At 47.6% G+C, this 20976-nt stretch overlaps 1 protein-coding gene across 1 annotated transcript in view; it reads right to left on the bottom strand.

Annotated features, from left to right (window-relative positions):
• LOC142261724 (uncharacterized) overlaps positions 1–12917 on the bottom strand; it is a 54828-nt gene extending 41911 nt beyond the window's left edge. Inside the window, exon 1 of the mRNA XM_075332147.1 lies at positions 12879–12917. Coding sequence (XP_075188262.1) covers positions 12879–12917 — 39 coding nt within the window. The remainder of the gene's footprint in view (positions 1–12878) is intronic.
• Between the last annotated feature and the right edge of the window lie 8059 nt (positions 12918–20976).

Here is a 20976-nt window from a genome sequence, read left to right as displayed (position 1 = left end):
CAGCCGGGCCATCCATCGCTGTTCCAACGCACCTAACTTGGCTGTTGCCAGGTGTGTCAACGGATTGTTGTCCGTGAAGATGGTGAACTTGGCCGATGCCAGATAGTGCTTGAAGCGTTCAGTCACTGCCCAAACAATAGCGAGGAACTCCAGCTTGAAGGAACTGTAGTTTTCTGGATTCCTTTCTGTGGGCCGAAGCTTCCTACTGGCGTACGCTATCACCCTCTCTCTGCCTCCCTGCACCTGGGACAGAACTGCTCCCAGTCCCACGTTGCTGGCGTCTGTATACAGTACAAACGGCTGGCTGTAGTCAGGGTAGGCCAGAATTTCTTCTCCCGTGAGAGCCCCTTTCAGCCGGACAAAGGATGTTTCTAGTTGGCTGCTCCATTCAAATGGAGGGCTCTGCTTCTTAGCCTGCTTTGGCTGGCCCACCAGGAGATCTTGAAGGGGCGCTGCTATCTTGGTGAAACCATCAATGAACCTTCGGTAGTAGCCCACCAGCCCAAGGAACTGCCGCACCTCCTTTACCGTGGTGGGTCTTGGCCAGTCCTTGATTACGGTGACTTTCTCCGGATCAGGTGCCACACCTTCTGCGCTGACCACATGACCCAGGTACTGTACCTTTGGCTTCAAGAGGTGACATTTGGACGGCTTTATCTTCAGGCCATATTTCGACAAGGACTCAAACACTTCTGCTAAGTGCCTCAGGTGGTCTTCATAAGTCTTGGAGTAGACTATGACGTCATCCAGGTACAACAGCACGGTTTCAAAGTTGTGGTGGCCCAAGCAGCACTCCATCAACCTTTGGAATGTCCCTGGGGCGTTGCAGAGCCCGAATGGCATACAGTTGAACTCACAGAGGCCCATTGGTGTCGTGAATGCAGTCTTCTCCCTGTCCGCCTCTGCCACGGGAACCTGCCAATACCCACTGGTGAGATCCAGGGTGGAGAAATAATTAGCTGATTTTAAGGCTGTTAGTGACTCCTCTATTCTGGGCAGTGGATAAGCATCTTTATGTGTAATGCGGTTAATTTGCCTGTAATCTACACACATTCTCATTGTACCATCTTTTTTCTTTACGAGCACTAGTGGAGCTGCCCAGGGGCTACAACTATCTCTGATAACCCCAGCCTCCTTCATTTCCCGTAACATTTCTTTGGCACGTTGATACTGTGCGGGGGGTACAGGGCGGTATCTCTCTTTAATGGGATGATGATCACCCGTGGGGATTTGATGTTTAACCCCTTTCACCTGCCCAAAATCTAGGGGGTGTTTGCTGAAGACCCGCTCGTACTCCTGTACCACCCGGTAAACCCCATGCTTTTGGTGTGAGGGGGTGGAGTCGGTGCCCACATGTAATTTTTGGCACCAGTCTTCCAGCTGCCCCTTGGAGCCATTGTCTTCTGCCTGGTCGGACGGGATCAAGGGTTCCACTGCTTTGATGGTATTGTTGCTGACAGTGTACAGTTTTGCTACAGTGGCGTACTGGGGCAATTTGGCTTCCTCCTCCCCACAATTCAGGACACGGACGGGCACTCTCCCCTTGCGGACGTCTGCTACCCCTCTGGCTATCAGGACTCCGGGTCTACTATCTGAATACACCGGTTCTACCAAGGCATGGTAGTCCTGACCCTTGAGGCCTATTGCTGCCCGACACCATATCAACATTTCACTTCTTGGGGGTATTGCAAAGGGGAGGTGGTCACTTACCCTCACACTGCCAATTTCTCCTCCGGCCAGCTCTACCTGCTGCCTCCTCATCAGGGCTCTGATCTCCCTCTGTAGGGCACGCTGTTGCCCGGAGCTGGCAGTTTCAGACGCCTGTTGCAACAAAATTATCACTTCGGCAATACAATTTTCTATCACATTTGTACCAATGGGTAGCAGTGGGTCAGATTCTTTGCGATCAATATCTACAATTATCATCCCCTGACATGGCAATTCTACCCGCCCCACTTTAATGGTTACTTCTTTGTACCCAATTTGAGGTAAGGGCTGACCATTACTGGCCACAATTGTTAAATCATCATCTGGGCCATGGTCAATGTCTGAATCAGCCCAATATCTTTTGTACAGTTTATAGGGGATGGTTGTTACCTGGGACCCCGTATCCAGGAGGGCATTCAAAGGGATCCCATCCAGCACAATAGGAAGGACCGGTCGTCCTCCCACATACTTGCTGCGGCTGGGGGTTGAGCCGGGCTTCCTTACACCTGGGGGTCGGCTCCTGGCCCCAGGCTCGGCCCATTTAAAGGACAGTGTCGTGCAATGTGGCCCGCCTGGCTGCAGCGGCGGCAGATCGGTTGTCCCGTTGAATCATACCGGTCTGTGTCTCTGCCTCGGGTCGGCGGAATCCTCCTCTGTCGCATCCATGGGACGTCATCTGGGCTGGAGGCCAACTCGATTCTTGCAGGTGATGGGGTCACTTGTAGAGACTGCATGGTCTTGGCAAGGGCAGCTACAGTCTTGGTCAGCTCCTGGACCTGCTGTCTGAGCTCGGCAGTGGGATCCTTTTCCAGGGACTGCGCCTCGGCCCCTGCAGCAGCTGGTGTTGCAGGCACCACCCCAGGGTACGTGATAGCAAGAGGCCGGGGGGATACTGGGTCATTCGGTGTAGATTCTCTCAGTACCCGGATGGCCTGGTCCTTAAACTTTGCAAAGTCCAGAGCAGAGTTCTGCAGGACCATGATACGCAGCTGGGTCCTGTGGGCATCTGACAGGAGCCCCTCTATGAACTGCTCAGTTAGGAGTTTGTGTTCTTCACGTACACTCTCTGGGTCCACCTGTTTAACTGCTTTCAGGGCCTCCTGCAAGTTTAATGCATAGTCCCTTATGCTGTCTGTGGCCCGTTGTTTGCACCGAAAGAATCTCATCTTTATCTCTGCTGCGGTGCGGGTGTCAAAAGTACTCTTTAGCTTGGCCAATATCTGGGTTACTGTCCCTTTATCTGTATCAGGCCAGGACTTCACTTCACGCTGGGCCGCGCCGGCTAGCTGCCCCATTAATATGCCCACCTTCTGGCTCTCAGTCAGAGGATACACCCGGAACAAGCTGTGCAGACTTTCTCTGAAGTCGCTCAAGGTATGGGACTCCCCGGAGTACTGCGGCAGCCACTCCGCTCCCGGGATGTACGGCATTGTGATCGGCATTACCGGCGCTACAGCGGGGGCTGGGGCGACGGCGACTGGGATCGCGTCGGCTGGTGCTGCGGCGTCTCGGGCTATGGCAGCCACCTGCTCTCCCTCCGAGTCGGACATCTTCCTCCCCCTTAGTGAACCTCACCAGGCTCCGTTCACTTTTCAAATTCCCTTCTGGGTCGCGCGGGGTTAACAGCGCTCTGCTCTGATGGCGCGCTCCCTTCGCGCTCTTTGTCAGGCACGCCCCCCTTCTTCCTGCGCTCAGCGGGGCTAATGGCGGCGGCAGTTTTCAAACAGTGACACAATCTTTTAGGCACAGTTTCTGCAGGCGCACAGTACCCGGTGAAACCGGGCATGAAATCCTGTTCGTGACGCCAAAGTTGACTCGCCCACCCTAGGGCTATGGGACACCCGGTGCCAGGCCGGACTAGTCCGGAGGTAGTCAGTGGTGGCTGGGCCCGGCTCCGTGGCCCTGGTGGGTGTCAGTAAAATATGTGGCTTGGTGAATAAAGTTTGTGTTCGTGACGCCACCTGTGGTCTGCGGCTATTAAGCCGCCGCTGCTGTGTGAGGCCTCCGGGGTGATGTTATAGCAGCAATGGTGGTACTGCTCCCCACAGGTGGAGCGGAGCCCCGGGGACACTGTTAGTGCTCGTGGAAGTCTATGAGGTTGTGTGGCTAACACGGTGCAGGGCCGACAGGCAATGAAAGAACCAAGCACAAACAACAGTCTCTTTACCTTTTTCTCTTTACTTTGGAAACAGTCCAGTCCTGGGAGACCGTTACAGGTGGTGATGGGGATCCGGTCGGCCTGGAAGTACTTGGGGTGATCTTTCTGGCCAGCTGAGTATGAGGCCTACTCCTGTACTTTTCTTTGTTATGATAGGACCCTGCTTCTCTGAATCCAGCAATGGCCCTCTTTGCTGCTGGGACTGATGGTCCGTCCCTTTCCCTCTGTAGCAGGCTGCGCAGGCCCTCTCTCTGGTGCTTCTCTGCTGGAGTCCACACCGGGCCTTGATGCCACAGCTGTACTTTTGGGATGTTCTTGGGCCAGGTGCTTGCAGCTCTCCTGCCCTTCGGATTCGGCTACCAGGGAGTATGTTTAAGCCCTGGTGGCCACAGACTCCGATGTCCGAGTCTCTCCGCTGCCTCTCAGCTACTCCTGCTTCTCTGGGCCAAGCTACTCTAGCTCTAGGCCCCAGATTCACAGGACAGCTCACTCTGCGTCTGTTCACTTCTACTGCTCTCTACAGACTGACCACTACTTCCTCCCCCAGATCAGACTTAAGGGGATACTCCCTGGAATCCCAGGTTCAGAGCTCCCCCTGCTGGCCGGAGGGAGAACTGCGTTGGATGTTAAACTTGCTTTCCAATGGACCTCCCAATTACCTCCAGGCTCAGCATTAACCCTTTGGGAGGGCAATGCTGTTGTGGCGACCAGGTCGTGGGGCGCCACAGGGGCGTGGACTATCGCGCTCGGCATCGCAAGCATCGGCTTGCGATGTCGTTGTGTGCAAAGTGCCCCTTAGTTTTGACCCTTTTTTGTGATCTGTTTTTTGTGATCTGGTTCTCTCTTTTGTGTTGACCTTCCATGCTTCACTTTGTTTATGCACCTTTTGTATTTTAATTGTAATTATTATATTTTTAATATATTTGTATTTCATTAATTTTTTTTGTTTCACTCGTGGCTACTCATTCGGTTTGGACCATTCAGCAGTTTTTCATCTTGCTGCTAATTACTGCGTATACATCCATCATCTCCAAATGCGTCCTTCAAATTTTTATCTTATATGGGCTTATGCTGTGAATACATCCTGTGCAACTCTCTGCAGTAGTGTGCATATATTCAATTTATTTAATTTATGTATTTTGGTGTCCTTTCTTTCTGTATTGGGTGTATATTGTATGATATAACATGTAATCCTGACGAACAGAGAAGACACCACAAAAACATCTGGCGAAACCTCTTTATCCATTCCAAAGGATACAAGTGGACCACATCCAGCTACCTAAAGTGGGGAAGTACGAGTATGTTTTGGTAGTTGTTGATATCTTTACCAGTTGGCCCAAGGCCTACCTGGTAGTCAACATGACTGCTAGGGTCACAGCTAAAAAAAAATCATCACAGAAACCGTGTGCAGGTTCGGAATACCAGAAGTCATCGAAAGCGATCAAGGACCAAGCCTTCACAGCTAACATTTACCAAGAACTGTGGAATATGCTCGGAGCAAGTCTAGGACTGCATACTCCTTATCCTCAGAGCAGTGGGAAAGTGGAAAGGATGAACTCAACTCTGAAGACTAAACTGCTCAATGCCTCACAAGACAGTGCACTGCCCTGGACAAAACTTCTCCCTATAGTCCTGTACCTTGTCAGAAAGACCCCTGTTGCAAAACATGGCCTGACCCCCTTTGAAATACGTTTTGGTTCCGTCCCCAGATTAGGATGTTATTTCCCTCAAAATTTGTCTGACCACCATGAGGTGGTGGTGCAGTTTGTTATTGAACTAAGTGAGAGTTATCAAAAACACATGCAGCAGTTTTTTCTTCTCTTCCAGTTCCTGAGACAGATCTAGCCACCCACACATTGAAACCAGGAGAGTGGGTTGTGGTTAAGAAACACGGCAGGAATAATTGTCTGGAGCCCAGATACGAAGGCCCGTTCCAGATAATCCTGGTGACTCCCATGTCCGTGAAACTCAAAGGCAGGACAACATGGATCCACGCCTCGCATTGCAGAAGGGTCGATCCACTAGAACTGCACTGAGTGTCCTGTTTGTATTTATCCTTTTCAAAAAAACCTTTATGGTCTCAGGCCATCATTACCAAAACAAATGAGGTGGTTACGATTTGGTACAATAGTACGACACAAGTTGAAGTTGTCACATTCAAGTTTGATTACTGTGATATTGTGAAATGTGAAATAGGACGGGTCCCCCACATGGGATGTCAGGCACACTTGAGACAGGGACAACAGTACATATGTGTTACAGGAGGTGGATATGGAGACACATGTAGCTCATGGAAGGCTGTTGGGTGGAATACAGGTGAAAATTGGGGATACAAACCAAGTGTAGCCTTAAATAAACGGGATGAGAAGGGCAGATCTTTACTTACCAGGATGACACTCTCCCGTGCACCAGTCACTAGAACATGTACTATGATTAACCAGTGTAACCCTTTACTTCTCAACATAGAACACCCCCAACCACAGGATGAAGGTATATACCTTCTGGGTACACATATAATGGGTGGACACAATGGTTGTACACCGTTGGGAAAATTCAGGTTATCACAGATAACATAAATACTACCAGTATTTCGAATGCTTACACATATTCAGACCTTTCACAGTATGGTAGCCATAGCCAATCCCACCATGGAAGATGTATATGCAGTTGAACAGGGTTATACAGGCACCAACCTGTGGTTAGAATGGATGAAATATACAGTACACCAAGCCAACAGGTCAGACTGTTATGTATGTGCAGGAGCCAGACCTCATTTAGGAACTGTCCCACTAAATTTAGATTACGAAGCTGAATTATGTCTTGTTAGTCTATTTACAAATATGACAGAGGGAAATGCATGTGAAGAATGGAAAAAGAGATACCCGATAATAGCCAAGGCCTTCTCCCCTGGGAAAGGCATCACTATATTTCCTGGCAACTATACCTGTTATAATGTGAGTGGTCAAGGGAGAGATATGGGTAGATTTCGAGATGGATTCTGTGGGTCCTATAGCAATCTCACCCGTGATCACTTAGTTAACCAGGTACAGTCCGTGGCAGATGTGTTTTGGATTTGTGGGGATATGAAAATTCGATCACGAGTAGAAGGAAATTGGACGGGAGAATGTACTTTAGCCAAGGCACTTATGCCTATACACATAGCCCCCGCTGACCACACTGTCAAAGAAAATGACTTTATAGCGCACATCAAAATCAACTTATGGACTCGGAGTGCAGATGATGACCGTACCGGTAGAAAAACACTGAAAGGTTCTTTTGTCCCATATGTTTACATTGACGCTATCGAAGTGCCCAGGTGGGTCCCTGATTAATATAAAGCTAGAGACCAAGTCAGGGCGGGGTTCGAATCCATTATCCCCATAATCACTGTAAATAAAAATGTAGACTGGATTAATTATATCTACTATAATCAGCAACGTTTCGTTAACTATACATGTGACGCCTTACAGGGACTGGCAGAACAACTAGACCCGACCTCCATCATGGCTTATCAAAACAGAATGGCCTTAGATATGATCCTCACAGAGAAAGGTGGAGTCCGTAAAATGGTGGGGGATGTTTGTTGCACATATATACCAGATAACACTGGAGTGGATGAGAAGGTCACTTTAGCTATAAAGAAACTCACTACACTCGAACAATTAAAGAAGAATTCAGGAGTAACCGACCCTTGGGGAGACTATTTTGGGCGGACGAGTTCTTTTAAAGGCTGGTTGATCCAGATAAGGACCGCCATAAGTATAGTATTAGTTATATTACTCGCCATTCTGGTTTGTGTAATTCCGTGTTTAAAGAAAATATTTTCCAAAACAGCTGAAGTTACATTAGGAGGGACCTTTCCTTTAGTCGAAACAGAAGACCTAAGTATGACAGACGATATGCCCATAAAGACTTAAGGCCCTCTCACACACACAGATAAATCTTTAGCAGATCTGTGGTTGCAGTGAAATCATGGACATATTGTTCCATTTGTACACAGACAGACAGTTGTGCCACAAACCTGGCACGGATTGTCCACAATTTCACTGCAACCACAGATCTGCCGCAGATTTATCTCTGTGTGTGACAGGCCCTTAACATGACCCTTTCCCCCAGTTACAAAATGACTCTGCTAGAATAAACGGAAAAAGAGAGAACTTAGAGAACCTTGGGACATGGGAAAGCCCCACTACAAAGGGTGAGGACTCGCCTAGGAATCCTTGGTCTCAAACCAGTGAAGAAAACCCTTTCCGCTCTCCGCCCATGCCTCAACGTTCAATTAGGCAGGTCTTTCGCACAGATATCTCTACCTCTCTTACTAAGGGAACACAGTACCCTTAGAATTCAGAAATGGCAGAAATAAGTCTTTAGGGGGGACTGTTGAGGATAAGAATTGAGTAACCCAAAATACTTAATTCAGCCATTTCATAGATTTAGGTATGTAGTTTAGTTAATGTAATCTAACACACGTATTTATGAATGCTTTTGTTTTTTACTAACACAAAATATATATATATATATATATATATATATATACACGCATACACACAGTACAAACCAAAAGTTTGGACACACTTTCTCATCTCTAGAACAACTGTTAAGAGGAGACTTTGTGCAGCAGGCCTTCATGGTAAAATAGCTGCTAGGAAACCACTGCTAAGGACAGGCAACAAGCAGAAGAGCCTTGTTTGGGCTAAAGAACACAAGGAATGGACATTAGACCAGTGGAGATCTGTGCTTTGGTTTGATGAGTCCAAATTTGAGATCTTTGGATCCAACCACCGTGTCTTTGTAGAAAAGGTGAACGGATGGACTCTTTTTTTTTAAATCAGATCTTTTTTATTAAACAACTAACAATCAATACAGAGAAAATATATTGCATCTTATATAACTAGTAAAGGCGTACATTGAAAAAACATATGTTGTCTATAAATCAGGTTCTTCCTCTGTATAAAAAAAAAAAAAAAGAAGGATTCTCAGATCAGTTAAATAAATTGAGCCTACAAATAACGTGGCTCCACAGATAAACAAAGGTTTAAATTATGCAATAATACCTCAGTCTAATAGAAAAGTCTCCTCCATCAGCCGTGTCGCTCCGCATCATATTTCCATACCCGCTTGCCTCTCTCTCCCCGTTTAGTCATCAATCACACCCTTCCGGCCCCTCCCACAGCGCCGCTCAAAATCCCCTCCGCCACGTAAAACACTAGTTTTAACTTTTATTCCCCAAACGTTCCATTCACTGCAAGCACAACAGTAACCGGTCCAGCATTGCACCCTGCACTAGTGCCCCAGAGGGGAGACCCGGCGACTCCATCCATGGCTGCCAGATTTTGTAAAACTTTCTCAGTTTTTTCTTTTTAAATAAACTCCCCTTTCCAATCTAATGATGTTATTTAATTTATTTTTAAGCTCTGATAATGTTGGAGGTAGAGGATCTAACCAATGGTATGCCAGTATCTTCCTTGCTTGATACAGGATACGGGCTATTCCCAGGGCTGTTGGAGAGTCCAGGTCTACTCCTCCCTCCCACAGACTCAACAAACATAAACGAGGTGACGGCTCTATTGTGATATGATATATTTGGTCTATGAGTCCCAGGGTTTGTTTCCAGAAATCACCAATGTGTCCACACTCCCACATAACATGCATCAAATGGGCATCATCCTGTCCACACCTAACAAACGGATGGACTCTACATGCCTGGTTCCCACCGTGAAGCATGGAGGAGGAGGTGTGATGGTGTGGGGGTGCTTTGCTGCTGACACTGTTGGTGATGATAATCAATTATCCAAAATTGAAGGCATACAGAACCAGCATGCCTACCACAGCATCTTGCAGCGGCATGCTATTCCATCCGGTTTGCGTTTAGTTGGACCATATTTTATTTTTCAACAGGACAATGACCCCAAACACACCTCCAGGCTGTGTAAGGGCTATTTGACTAAGAAGGAGAGTGATGGGGCGCTACGCCAGATGACCTGGTCTCCACAGTCACCAGACCTGAACCCGATCGAGATGGTTTGGGGTGAGCTGGACCGCAGAGTGAAGGCAAAAGGGCCAACAAGTGCTAAGCATCTCTGGGAACTCCTTCAAGACTGTTGGAAATCATTTCCGGTGACTACCTCTTGAAGCTCATCAAGAGAATGGCAAGAGTGTGCAAAGTAGTAAAGAAAGCAAAAGGTGACTACTTTGAAGAACCTAGAATATAAGACATATTTTTCCAGCACCCGTGACAGCACCACGAGAGAGGGGATCCGCCCTTCAAGGACAGGAAACCTCCAGGATAAAAAGGGGCGGCACCTCTCCCCGCATCAGTTGGTTTCCTGTCGTTGAACAGGGAGCCTCCAGGGATCCACTAGATCCAGGATGGTCCTGATGGGCCGAAGATTCAAATCCGGCGCCCGGCCGGCCAGCTCTGCGGTCGGCCGAGGTGCTGTGGAGCTGCCGCAGCGGACCCACGGGGCTCAAGCCTGCGTGCGGCACATCGTCCTCCGGTGACGCTAGGACGGGTTCCAGGCGCGAGGACGTGGTGTGGAGCCTGCGAGGACCAGGTAAGGGCCAGTCGGCCGCAAGTGCTCTCCCACCGCAGCAAACCAACGGGGGTTCCGTCTGCGCGTGGGCTCCCCCTCCCCCCTCTCCTCACCGCAGGGTGCCAGGGGCTGGGATGGAGGTGGCTGCTGCTGCGCTTCCCTGCGGTGGCGTCCTCGTGGCTGCAGGCAGGGGGGATGTACCTGTGTGTGTTGGAGTCGGCCTGTTTCTTTGCTCTCATCTGGGAGTAGCGGCGCCTACCAGCAGCTGGTCTGAGGACGCACCACAGCAGCCCACGGGGGCTATGCCTGTGAATGACGGTGTCTCCTACGCTCCAATGATACAGGGGCAGTGACGCTGTCTTACCTGCCCAGAGGTCAGTGGGAGTGTTTCCGCAGTGCGGGGCCTCACATGTATCTGCCCGGCCACTCCGTGCGATTGGGCTGGAGCGACAACGGGGGACACCATCTTGAGAATGGCCGCCGCCGCTTGGTGTGTGTGTGTGCGCGCAGGCCCGGGATCTTCTCCGGGTTCTCGCATGTCGCTCAGCTGACGTCACCTCCCGGAAGAGACACCGGCTGTGTGCTGAGACTCAGGTGAAGTGAGATGAACTGAGGCTTCACCCCCTCCGGTGGAATACAGAAGTCCCAGTGCTTTTGGACGCAGCTTCCAGGGTTGCATGTGGCCTGTCGGCCTGGTATTGGATGCCCTTAGTGTGGGTCGGCCTCCACAGTTAGCAACATGGCTCCTATAACGTTATGAGTTTGAGTCCGTACTTGCAGACTGCTATGTACACGGTATCAGCTCTGTGTTGACTGCTGGGGGACTGAGGGGGCTGGTTGCTGGCAGTTGCTGCACTCATATGGCTCTTGTCGGTCGCGCTAAAATGGCTGATAACCCTTTAGATGTGAGCATTCATGGCATTAAAAAAAAACAACAAAAAAACAAAAACAAACAACGGGGCTCACTGCGGCAACCTCCAGCTCTGCTCCTACCACACAGCGCAGGCTGGCACGCTGATGGGGCAGCAAGATTGCAAGCCTCGACGTGGACGGGTATACTAGCTCATGTGATACTTTGGGAGGATCGGCACCTGGTCCAATTAGTGGAGTCTGAACTCCAGCAGGACCGATGCCCAGAGCCTGCAGAGGTGATTGATCAGTTGCAATCATTCCTCCTTCTACCCCGGTTCCGCCTCTGCATCAGAGTGGTACGTTCGCTTGTTCAGAGCCACTCTTGCCTGTTTTTGGGACAGACTCAATGGATACACTTCAATAACTGGACCACGCTTCCTTTAATTGGGAGCTGTCTGTTACCTGGTCTCAGAAGCAGTGCCAGAAGGGTATTAGGCAAAACCTCTCAGGTGAGGTCTTTGATTAGTGCTGACAAGCCCGATGTTGGTTTGCCAGTTTTGCGGCATCATGGCCTTCAGAAATTCAGGCCTGCTTTCCCTGCTTATGGGGACTCTGACAGGTCCGAGGGTGCGTGGAATTCTTCAGCTTCCACATCAATGTCCGACAGTATCTCAGGTTGTTCAGACTTCTCGATGGGGAACAATGTGACACTAGTGTGACTGTGGTCGGGCCCGCTACGGGCATCCCTGAAGTGGCACCCAAAAAAAAAAAAAAAATGTCTCAAGTTCGTATGTTTGTGGCCTCGAAGAGGGAAACCGTGATGCCTCCCGGTTGTTGATAATGTATAGTCCCTCATTGCTATTTAAGGGACACAAGCGGATAGGCAGAGTCCAACCCAGACTGCCCTTTGTGGAAGCAGCTTGTTCCTTCTGTTGCAGGGCCCCTTCAGCTGACTGTCGCTGCTATCAAGATTTCAATTAGTCATCGGCCACTCTAGGCTGCTTGTGCCTGCCCTTGTTAGCTCACCGCGGCTCTACAGTTTGAGACTGGACAAGTGACAGCTGAAGGGATTGGCGGCCAATTCCCGGTTCTGTGAATAAGGAGGAAGGTAAGGCCTTACAGCATTCTAGGATGGAAATAACGCCACTTCCTCAAATACCTGGGAATTTTCAGCTGGGGCTTGCAACCAGCTAATCTAGCTGGTTACACAACGGAGTCCCTGGCAGTACGTGTTGACCACATCAAGGATCGGCCATGCCAGAGAGCCCCTAGACGGATCATGTCCCCACTCCTCTTCTACCAAGGGGCGGCTGGGTTCCTTTTAGTCGCATCTGCGGCATCAACCAGACTGGCAACCAGTTCTCTCATCATACACTTGTTCGGACTAGTGTCAAGGAGGTCCAGTGTGAACCATTTATTCCAGGCGGTCACATACCAGTAGTGAATCTGACGGATGCATACTATCATGTCCAGTTCGATGTAGTTCAGAGTTCCTCAGAGTAGCCTGTTTATGGAAGGAACCGTTCGCCGTTTCCAGTATGCAACCCTTCCAAGGGATGACGATGGTCTGGGAGTCTTCGCAAGATTTTCAGAAGTTGCAGTGCAGCGAAGTGCTTATCATCCCTTACCTCGGCAACTTCTTGTTTGATGGCAGGCCTGCCTGTCATCGTGCCGCCTTTCGGCGGGACGGCGTTCTTCCTGCTCACGTGGGAACGGCTCCTACACTGGAAGAATCAGGATTGTGTCCGAGGAAAGTCAGAATTTTTTTTAGGGCTCACTTAGATTCAGAAGTTCATTTATTTCATCTTCTGGAATCCATGCTGGAGAATCTTCCGGTCCTAATAGATCCGGCACCAGAGGCACGAAGGTTGTCTCTCAAAGGTGCTATGTCCCTACAGGGTTCCCTTACATCCGCCATTGTGACGGTTCGGTGGGACCAGGCGCACACTGAAGTAACCTTCAGTGGGACGTATTGGAGACTCGAGCAATTGTTGGGGATCATTGCCCAAGTGCATTGCACTCCAGCACACTTGAATCCCTACGTTGCTGGTTGAACCAGTACAGTGAAGGCCATGCTTGTATGACCTGAGATCCTAAGGTGCTTACTTTTGCCGCAAGTCTTCAAAGAAGAGCCCGCCTTCGGGGGTCACCTGATCTGAGGTGTGTGGTCTGGAAGCGCATCCCATGTTTTGTTTTGTTTTCTTTTCTTAGAATTACCAGGATATGGCTGGCTGTAGAATGAGCGGTGGGCTGGGTCCTACCCTCCCTGTCTGGTCGTCAGTTCCTATATGGAGAAAGGGAATCGGTTTGGACTTTTCAGCAGCAGCCAGTTGAGACGGGGAATGGGTCCTCCGTCAGTCCGTCGTCACTTCGATATACGTTGCCTGTGTTCCGATAATAGACCTCTTGTGACCTAATATAAGGTTCACTGGTTCTGTTCTCTAACTCCTCGGGATCAACCTCATGCGGTGGACGCCCGGTTGTTTGAATAGAGATGTGACCTTTTTATGCCTCCCCACTCATAGCCTCTTTCCAGCCATGTTGGAGAAAATCCTGGAGAACAGGGCAGTGATGATCCTGATTTTTTGCCAGACTTACCATGATTCTATTGCCTGGTCTCTTGTTGTTCCCCAGGCCGGGGGTCAGGCATATTGCATCTTGCCGTGTGGCCTTTTTTGAATGTTCACCTTACGAATCAGGGTTTTTCTCTTGTTCTAGTCCCTACTCTTATTTGAAGTAGTAAGCCGGTTAAAAAAAAAAAAAAAAGGCCTGGACAATATTCTTGTCTTCCAAGGGGTGAGCCTTGATGGACCGACGACTGTTGCGGTAATCTTAGAGTTTTTCCAGAAGGGGTTGACACTGGATCTGTCATTTCGTTCACTGACAGTTCTCATATGGGCCCTTGCAACCTGGTTCCATTGTGTCCTGTCTGGAGTCCGCTTGACTCCCGGTTCGTTCGGCTATGGTCTAGCCCTCTGCGCGATGTGTCCTGCCCCATGGGACCTTATTCTCGTCCTATCTGCCCTGACGGAGCCCCATTGATCCATTGGAGTCCATGTCATTTCACTACTGTCTCTGAGACAGACTTCCTGACACCTTTATATCAGCTTGTAGGGTTAGTGACTTCCAGGCCCTATTTTAGTTCCACCATTCCTCGGCTTTCCAGGGTAAGGTGTCCTGAAACCTGCCCCTCCTTGCCTCCTGATAGGATGTCATAATTTTCTTAATTCAAAAGGGAATTGGTCTTCCATCCTTTTGGATAGTCTGCAAGATCAGGAAGAGGAGGGGGGGCATTGCCTGAACATTAGCGGTTCCTTATGGAATATCTGTATGCAGCAGAGGCAGGTCTGGTTTATTTTCTTTCAGGGTAATAGCTAGACGCTCAAGGCTTCTAAATCCACTTGGTGGGTGGATCAGCGAAGCCACTTCTTCGCCTGCTCGGCTTGTGGTAGGTATGTGCCTGCAGGTCTGAAAGTTCACTGCACAAGGGCAATGACATCTCCTGGGCTGCTAGATCGTATGTCACCTTTGAGCAGCTTGTCAGGGGCCACATGGTCTTCCCCTTTCACTCGCTATAGGCACTATAGGTTGGTCTTATCCTTACTGACTTCACCTGGGGAGATCGGTTCTGTGCTCTATGATTCCCCCCCTTGGCTTATTCCTCTATCTATGTAATTCTCTCGTGGTGCTGTCATGGGTGCTGGAAAAATACGTAATTACTTACCGGTAATGTGTTTTTTCTGAACCCATGACAGCACCCTTACATTCCCTCCCTGCATGTGGATGATTTGGCTGTCTTTTAGCTGCACGTGGTTCAGGTTGGTGCTGGTTATGTTATAATGTTGTTTCCTCCGGAGGTCCTTTCATGCTCTGTAAACCAACTGATGCGGAGAGAGGTGCCGCCCCTTTTTATCCTGGAGGTTTCCTGTCCTTGAGGGCGGATCCCCTCTCTCGTGGTGCTGTCATGGGTTCAGAAAAAACACATTACCGGTAAGTAATTATGTATTTTCAGTTGTTTCACACTTTAAGTATTTAATTCCACATGTGTTAATTCATAGTTTTGATGCCTTCAATGTGAATCTACAATTTTTAGAGTCATGAAAATAAAGAAAGCTCTTGGAATGAGGAGGTGTGTCCAAACTTTTGGTCTGTACCATATATATATATATATATATGATTTTTATTAATACAATATACCAGCACATGTAACTTAAAGATGGTTCCTACATCCTGGACGACTCCCAAGAAGTTGAGGAACAAAGGAATTCCTACAGTTCAGAACAACCAATCCAGCAGAGACTATGCAAATTCCTATACGTCCTGAGTTCAGCCTGCGATACTTAATTGGACTATACTTTTGTTTACACCCTTTACTTCCTACTCCTATAAAAGCTTTGTCTGGTAATAATGTAGAGATTCTTGCGCCAGTCGTGAGAGAGAGAGTCATAATTGGTCTATTCAATTATTATCTACCTCGTGTGCACACACGACATTCTAGATAATTTGAACACGGCAGTCAGACCTTAAGAGACCCATTCTAGTCTCATCTCAACAACTACAGGGCACAAGTATGGACAATACTACAGGGCACAAGGATGGGAGACATTACTACATTTTACAAGGATGGGCACATTACTACAGGGCACAAGGATGGGGACATTGCTACAGTATGGGGGACATAACTACAGGACACAAGGATGTGTATATTATACAGGACACAAGTGGGACATTACTACAGGATGGGAGACATTACTACAGGATGGGGGACTTTACTACAGGATGGGAGACATTGCTACAGGATGGGGGACTTTACTACAGGATGGGAGACATTACTACAGGATGGGGGACTTTACTACAGGATGGGAGACATTGCTACAGGATGGGGGACTTTACTACAGGATGGGGGACTTTACTACAGGAAGCTAATTGTAAAACAATATTAGAAGGGGATAAAATGTAAAAAAAATATTCAAAATAAAGCATGACTTTTTTGCCATTAAAAATGATATTTTTATATATATATATATATATATATATATATATATATATATATATATATATATATATATAAAATCTTAACTAAACAAACAAGTGCAGGTTTGTTATAATCAAGCAAAAAAATGTTCGAAATAGTGATCCAAAAGGTGTATAGGAAAAACCATGGAATCATTAAAGATGTCTCTTTGTCCTGCAAGGAATGCGGCCCTCTCAATTTTTTTTTTATATGTGCGGCCCATTCACCCAGCTGAGTTTGAGACCCCTGCTTTAAGGGATGGGGAAGTGGTTGTGGGGCTCATGTTGGTGGACACCATGGTCCTGGCCGTGTGACAAGGCAAACTGTGCTTTCTTCTGTGGAAGAACCCTAGACCTCATCAATTCCTAGGTTCATGGCCAAATTTGTAGAGGGGCGCAGTACACCACTCTAAGGGCGGCGTTACACGCAACGATTTATCGTGTGATCGCATGAGCGATCACACATGCCCCCATCATTTGTGCCTCACGGGCATATCACTGCCGTGTCGCACAAAGTCGTTAAACCCCCGTCACACGTACTTACCTACCTAACGAACTCACTGTGGGCGGCGAACATCCTCTTCCTGAAGGGGGAGGGACGTTCGGCGTCACAGCGACGTCACACAGCGGCCACCCAATAGAAGCGAAGGGGCGGAGATGAGCGGGATGTAACATCCCTCCCACGTTCCTTCCTCATTGCCGGTGGGATGCAAGTAAGCTATGTTCATCGTTCCCTGGGTATCACACGTAGCGATGTGTGCTGCCACGAGAACGAGAAACAACCGGCGGGCAGAAGGAGGAACGACATTATGGAAATGAACGACGTGTCAACGAGCAACAATAAGGTGAGTATTTTTGCTCGTTAACAGTCGTTCGGAGGTGTCACACCGTACGACATCTCTAACAATGGCGGATGTGCGTCACGGAATCCGTGACCCCGGCGACATATCGCACGATATATCGTACCATGTAACGCCGCCCTTAAAGCCAGAACAGTGCAAGCAGGTTGTGGGCTGGATGGCAGATAATTCTTCCAGTCTGTTTACCAGCACCATCTTGTCTTCCACATGGTCCACTCTAACTAGCCAAGAGTCTGACCACATAATCCCAACCCTGATCCTCCATCCTCAAACATACCTCCCAACTTTTGAAGAAAGAAAAGAGGGACAAAGTCTGCGAATTTTGGCAAATTTTGACCACGCCCCCAGCCACACCCCAAGCAACACCCATTTGCAGTAAGGGTCATTCAACAGATGTCCCGGACTGTTCATTAATAGTCATAGCAGCCAGATTTTTCTTATATTTATATGTGTCACTATATGACATGTTGCTTATTTGTGCCTATAAGGCCGTGTTCACACGTTGCATAATACCTCACACGTGCAATAATTAGAGAAGAATGTTATTGCGCTTGTGGTGCGGACACCTGAAGAAAAAACGCAGCATTTATGCTACGTGTGAACACGGCCTCAACAATGCATTTTTATTACATTTCTTTATGGGTTTTAATAAAGAAAAATTAATAAATTGCGCCATTTTTTTCCACCATTTACCAATTCCCATAAATAATTCCATCGCTGTGTTCGGGTCGTTACGATTACAGGGACACCAAATATGTCCATGTTTTTTGCTTATTTGTGATGTTTGTTATTTTATAAAAAAGTGTAATAAAATTACATTATTCTATTTTTTTTGTTATTTTTAGTAATTTTAGTAGCAGAAAAAAAATAATCTCTTTTCCTCTTCCTGTAAAACACAGAACATAAAGATGCTGCTCTGTACAATAGAGCTCAATGTCCTGTGTGAGAGACTGCATTGAAGGTTTAGGCTTAAGCCACACGGCGAGAAAATCGGTGCAAGTGGAGTGCGATAAAACATCGCATTCCACTCGGACCAATTCTAGCCTGTGTGTCAGTGCACATGAGCAATTATTTTCTCAGCTCTAATCAGACCGAGAAAACAATCGCAGCATGCTGAAACTGTGAGACTCTTTTCTCTCGCACCCATTCAAGTGAATGGGGCGAGAGAAAAAAAAAAAAAAATCGCACTGCAGTCGTGATACACCAGTGTACTGCTAGTGCAATGCGAGAATGGCAATAGCCGGCTACAGAGGAAAGAGGGAGATAAATCCCTCCCTTCTCTCTGCAGAGCCAGCCCGACCCCCCGCAGCTGAGGTCCGCTCGCACAGTCGGACCTCAGTCGCAGGGACACACGCATAACACTCAGCTCTGCTGTGCTGCCAGCGTGAGCCGAGTGTCATGCGAGCATTGCACTAGTGTCCCGTGTCGCCCTGGCATTATTCATATAAAATCCTCCCTCTGATGTCATCTTTCCTAGTGGCTCAACAGCTAGAAAAGCTAGGAGGGATGCTGGAAAATAGTTTGAAAGTTGCTGGTTTGAATCCAAGGTGATGAAGAAAAAAATAAGTTACCGTATATATATTTGTATTTTTTTTCCCTCACCACTTTATAGTAGTTTTATGGGAACAAATGAATCTGACTCTTTCCTTCACCTAAAAAGAGATGCAGTATTTATCTATCCCTCAATCTATCTATCATGTATCTAGCTATCTATCTATCTATCATTTATCTATCCATCTATCTATATGTCTATCTATCATGTATGTATCTATTATCTATCATATATATATATATATATATATATATATATATCCCTCCCTCCATCCCTTTCGCCATCCATCCATCCATTCATCCCTCCATCTCTCCCATCCATTTCTCCCTCCATTCCTCCCTCCATCCCTCCCTCCATTCCTCCCTCCATCCATCTTTACAGCTGAATAATCTGCTTCTGGTTTCTCAACTGCAATACAGAGGTCAAGATAACCAAATCTTCCTATGCTTTCCATTACAGGCAGTGGCTCAGTGGTAGAGCTGCTGCCTATGGACAATGAGCTCAAGGTCCATGGGTTTGTTGAGAATCTAATTTAATTTATTCACTGCACTGAGGGGAGGAGCCGGGACATCAGCTGTGAGCCACAGGACTGCAGGACAGACCTCAAAAATCGGGGCAGTCCTGCAGAATCCGGGACGGTTGGGAGGTATGCTCAAACCATAATGAGTCCTAGTAGACAAGTTATTCCAGAATTGGACACTCCGAGAAGCTCTTTACTAGTGTTGAGCCACCCCCCTAGTGTTTGAGTTCGGTTCGTCGAATGGCGGGTGTATTCGGCGAACACAAACACATACAAACACATAGAAAACACCTTCTAAGGTGTCTAAAAGGTGACAAACAACTCACAAGACACCACAAACACATGTAAAAGTGACAAGTACATATACTCATGCACCGCCCCGCGGGCTCGGCTGTGACCGCCGAGACGCTCTGATCCGTGCTCGTACTGCGGGTGGTGGCTCGAGCCTCTCACGGACCCGGGGGTCACGTCGCTCTACAAGGGAGTTGGCGCCACACGCGGGGATTTGGGTGTTTGATTTGGGATGATAGTTCATGACGCCACCCACGGGTTGTGGTGATTGTGGACACTACCGCTGCGGTGAAGGTGCGGGGCCCCCGGGAGCGATGTAATGGCGCAGCTAGGTGTTGGCCCCTCTGTGGGTAGGGGGTGTTGGTCCCGGGGCCCGATAGGCGAGGGCCGGGGTGCAGGGTGAAGTGTTGCGGTGCAGCGTGGTGTGGTGCCTGATGGCACTGGTGTACTCACTCTTTCACAAGACACTGGAGTCACTGGTAAACCAAACGAAGTGATGAACGGGGCTTATAATTTTTTTCATATCATGGTGGATATAGAATCGGACAGGAATAAGATGTGCAGTGTTTTCCAGTGTCCTTTTTCTTATTGAGAAAAAAAAAAAAGAGGGCTTCATTAAAAGTTTGTTAGAAGTTTATGAAAAATATTATAGAAAGAATCCCTAGAGAAATAAATTCTATTATAAGGGGACTTTTTTCCTCTGAATTTGCTTCCGATTTTTTTGATTGGGAGATTTAGTGATAGAGGGATAGAATGATAGAATGAGAGAATTAAAAATTAAAAATAAAAATATAAATAAAAATAATAAAACAAACTAAATGTTGGACATATAGGAATTAGTGCTATAGGAGACTGTGGGAAGTCTTCTCTAGGACGTTGGACATGTAGGGTTAATAGGAGAACTTCTTTGCTGCACCTTCTAAATTTTTCACTGGTTAATGACGTTCATGTTGGGGTTTCAGCCCCTTTTTAATGAGTTCAGGAAAAGAAAATTTCCAGCGCAGTCCAACTTGTCATATAAAACTTCATCTTTATTAATTAATCCATAAAAAAGGGGGATTTACAAGCGGTCAGCAAGATATAGCATAGAAGTTATGCAGACCCCACAAAGCTACGCGTTTCGACGTGAGTCTTAATCATGCTCTGGGGAGGAAGAGATGTCGGCTTCCTATATCCTATAACACACACCCTCTCAAATTAAAAACACATGTTTGCATCAAGAGAACTTTCACAATGGAATACATCACATTATAAGTATATATGCACTGCGGTTTTTCCATGGTAGAAAGAAAGGAGGAAAAGAAGAAGAAAAAAAAAAAAAAAAAAAAAAAAAGAAAAGAAGAATATGAAGAAGGGAAGAAGAAAAATAGAAGAGAAAAAGTAGAAAAAGATAGAGACATGAAAGAGAAAAAGAAGGAGAGGAAAAAAAAAAGAAAAAAAAAAAAAAAAAAAGGGGGGGAAGGAAAGAATGGAAATGTGCTAGTGAGAAA

Source organism: Anomaloglossus baeobatrachus, chromosome 1, assembly GCF_048569485.1.
Source record: "Anomaloglossus baeobatrachus isolate aAnoBae1 chromosome 1, aAnoBae1.hap1, whole genome shotgun sequence".
Lineage (NCBI taxonomy): Eukaryota > Metazoa > Chordata > Amphibia > Anura > Aromobatidae > Anomaloglossus > Anomaloglossus baeobatrachus.
The sequence above is the reverse complement of the archived record's forward strand: the minus strand, read 5'-3'. Positions and strand labels throughout refer to the sequence as shown.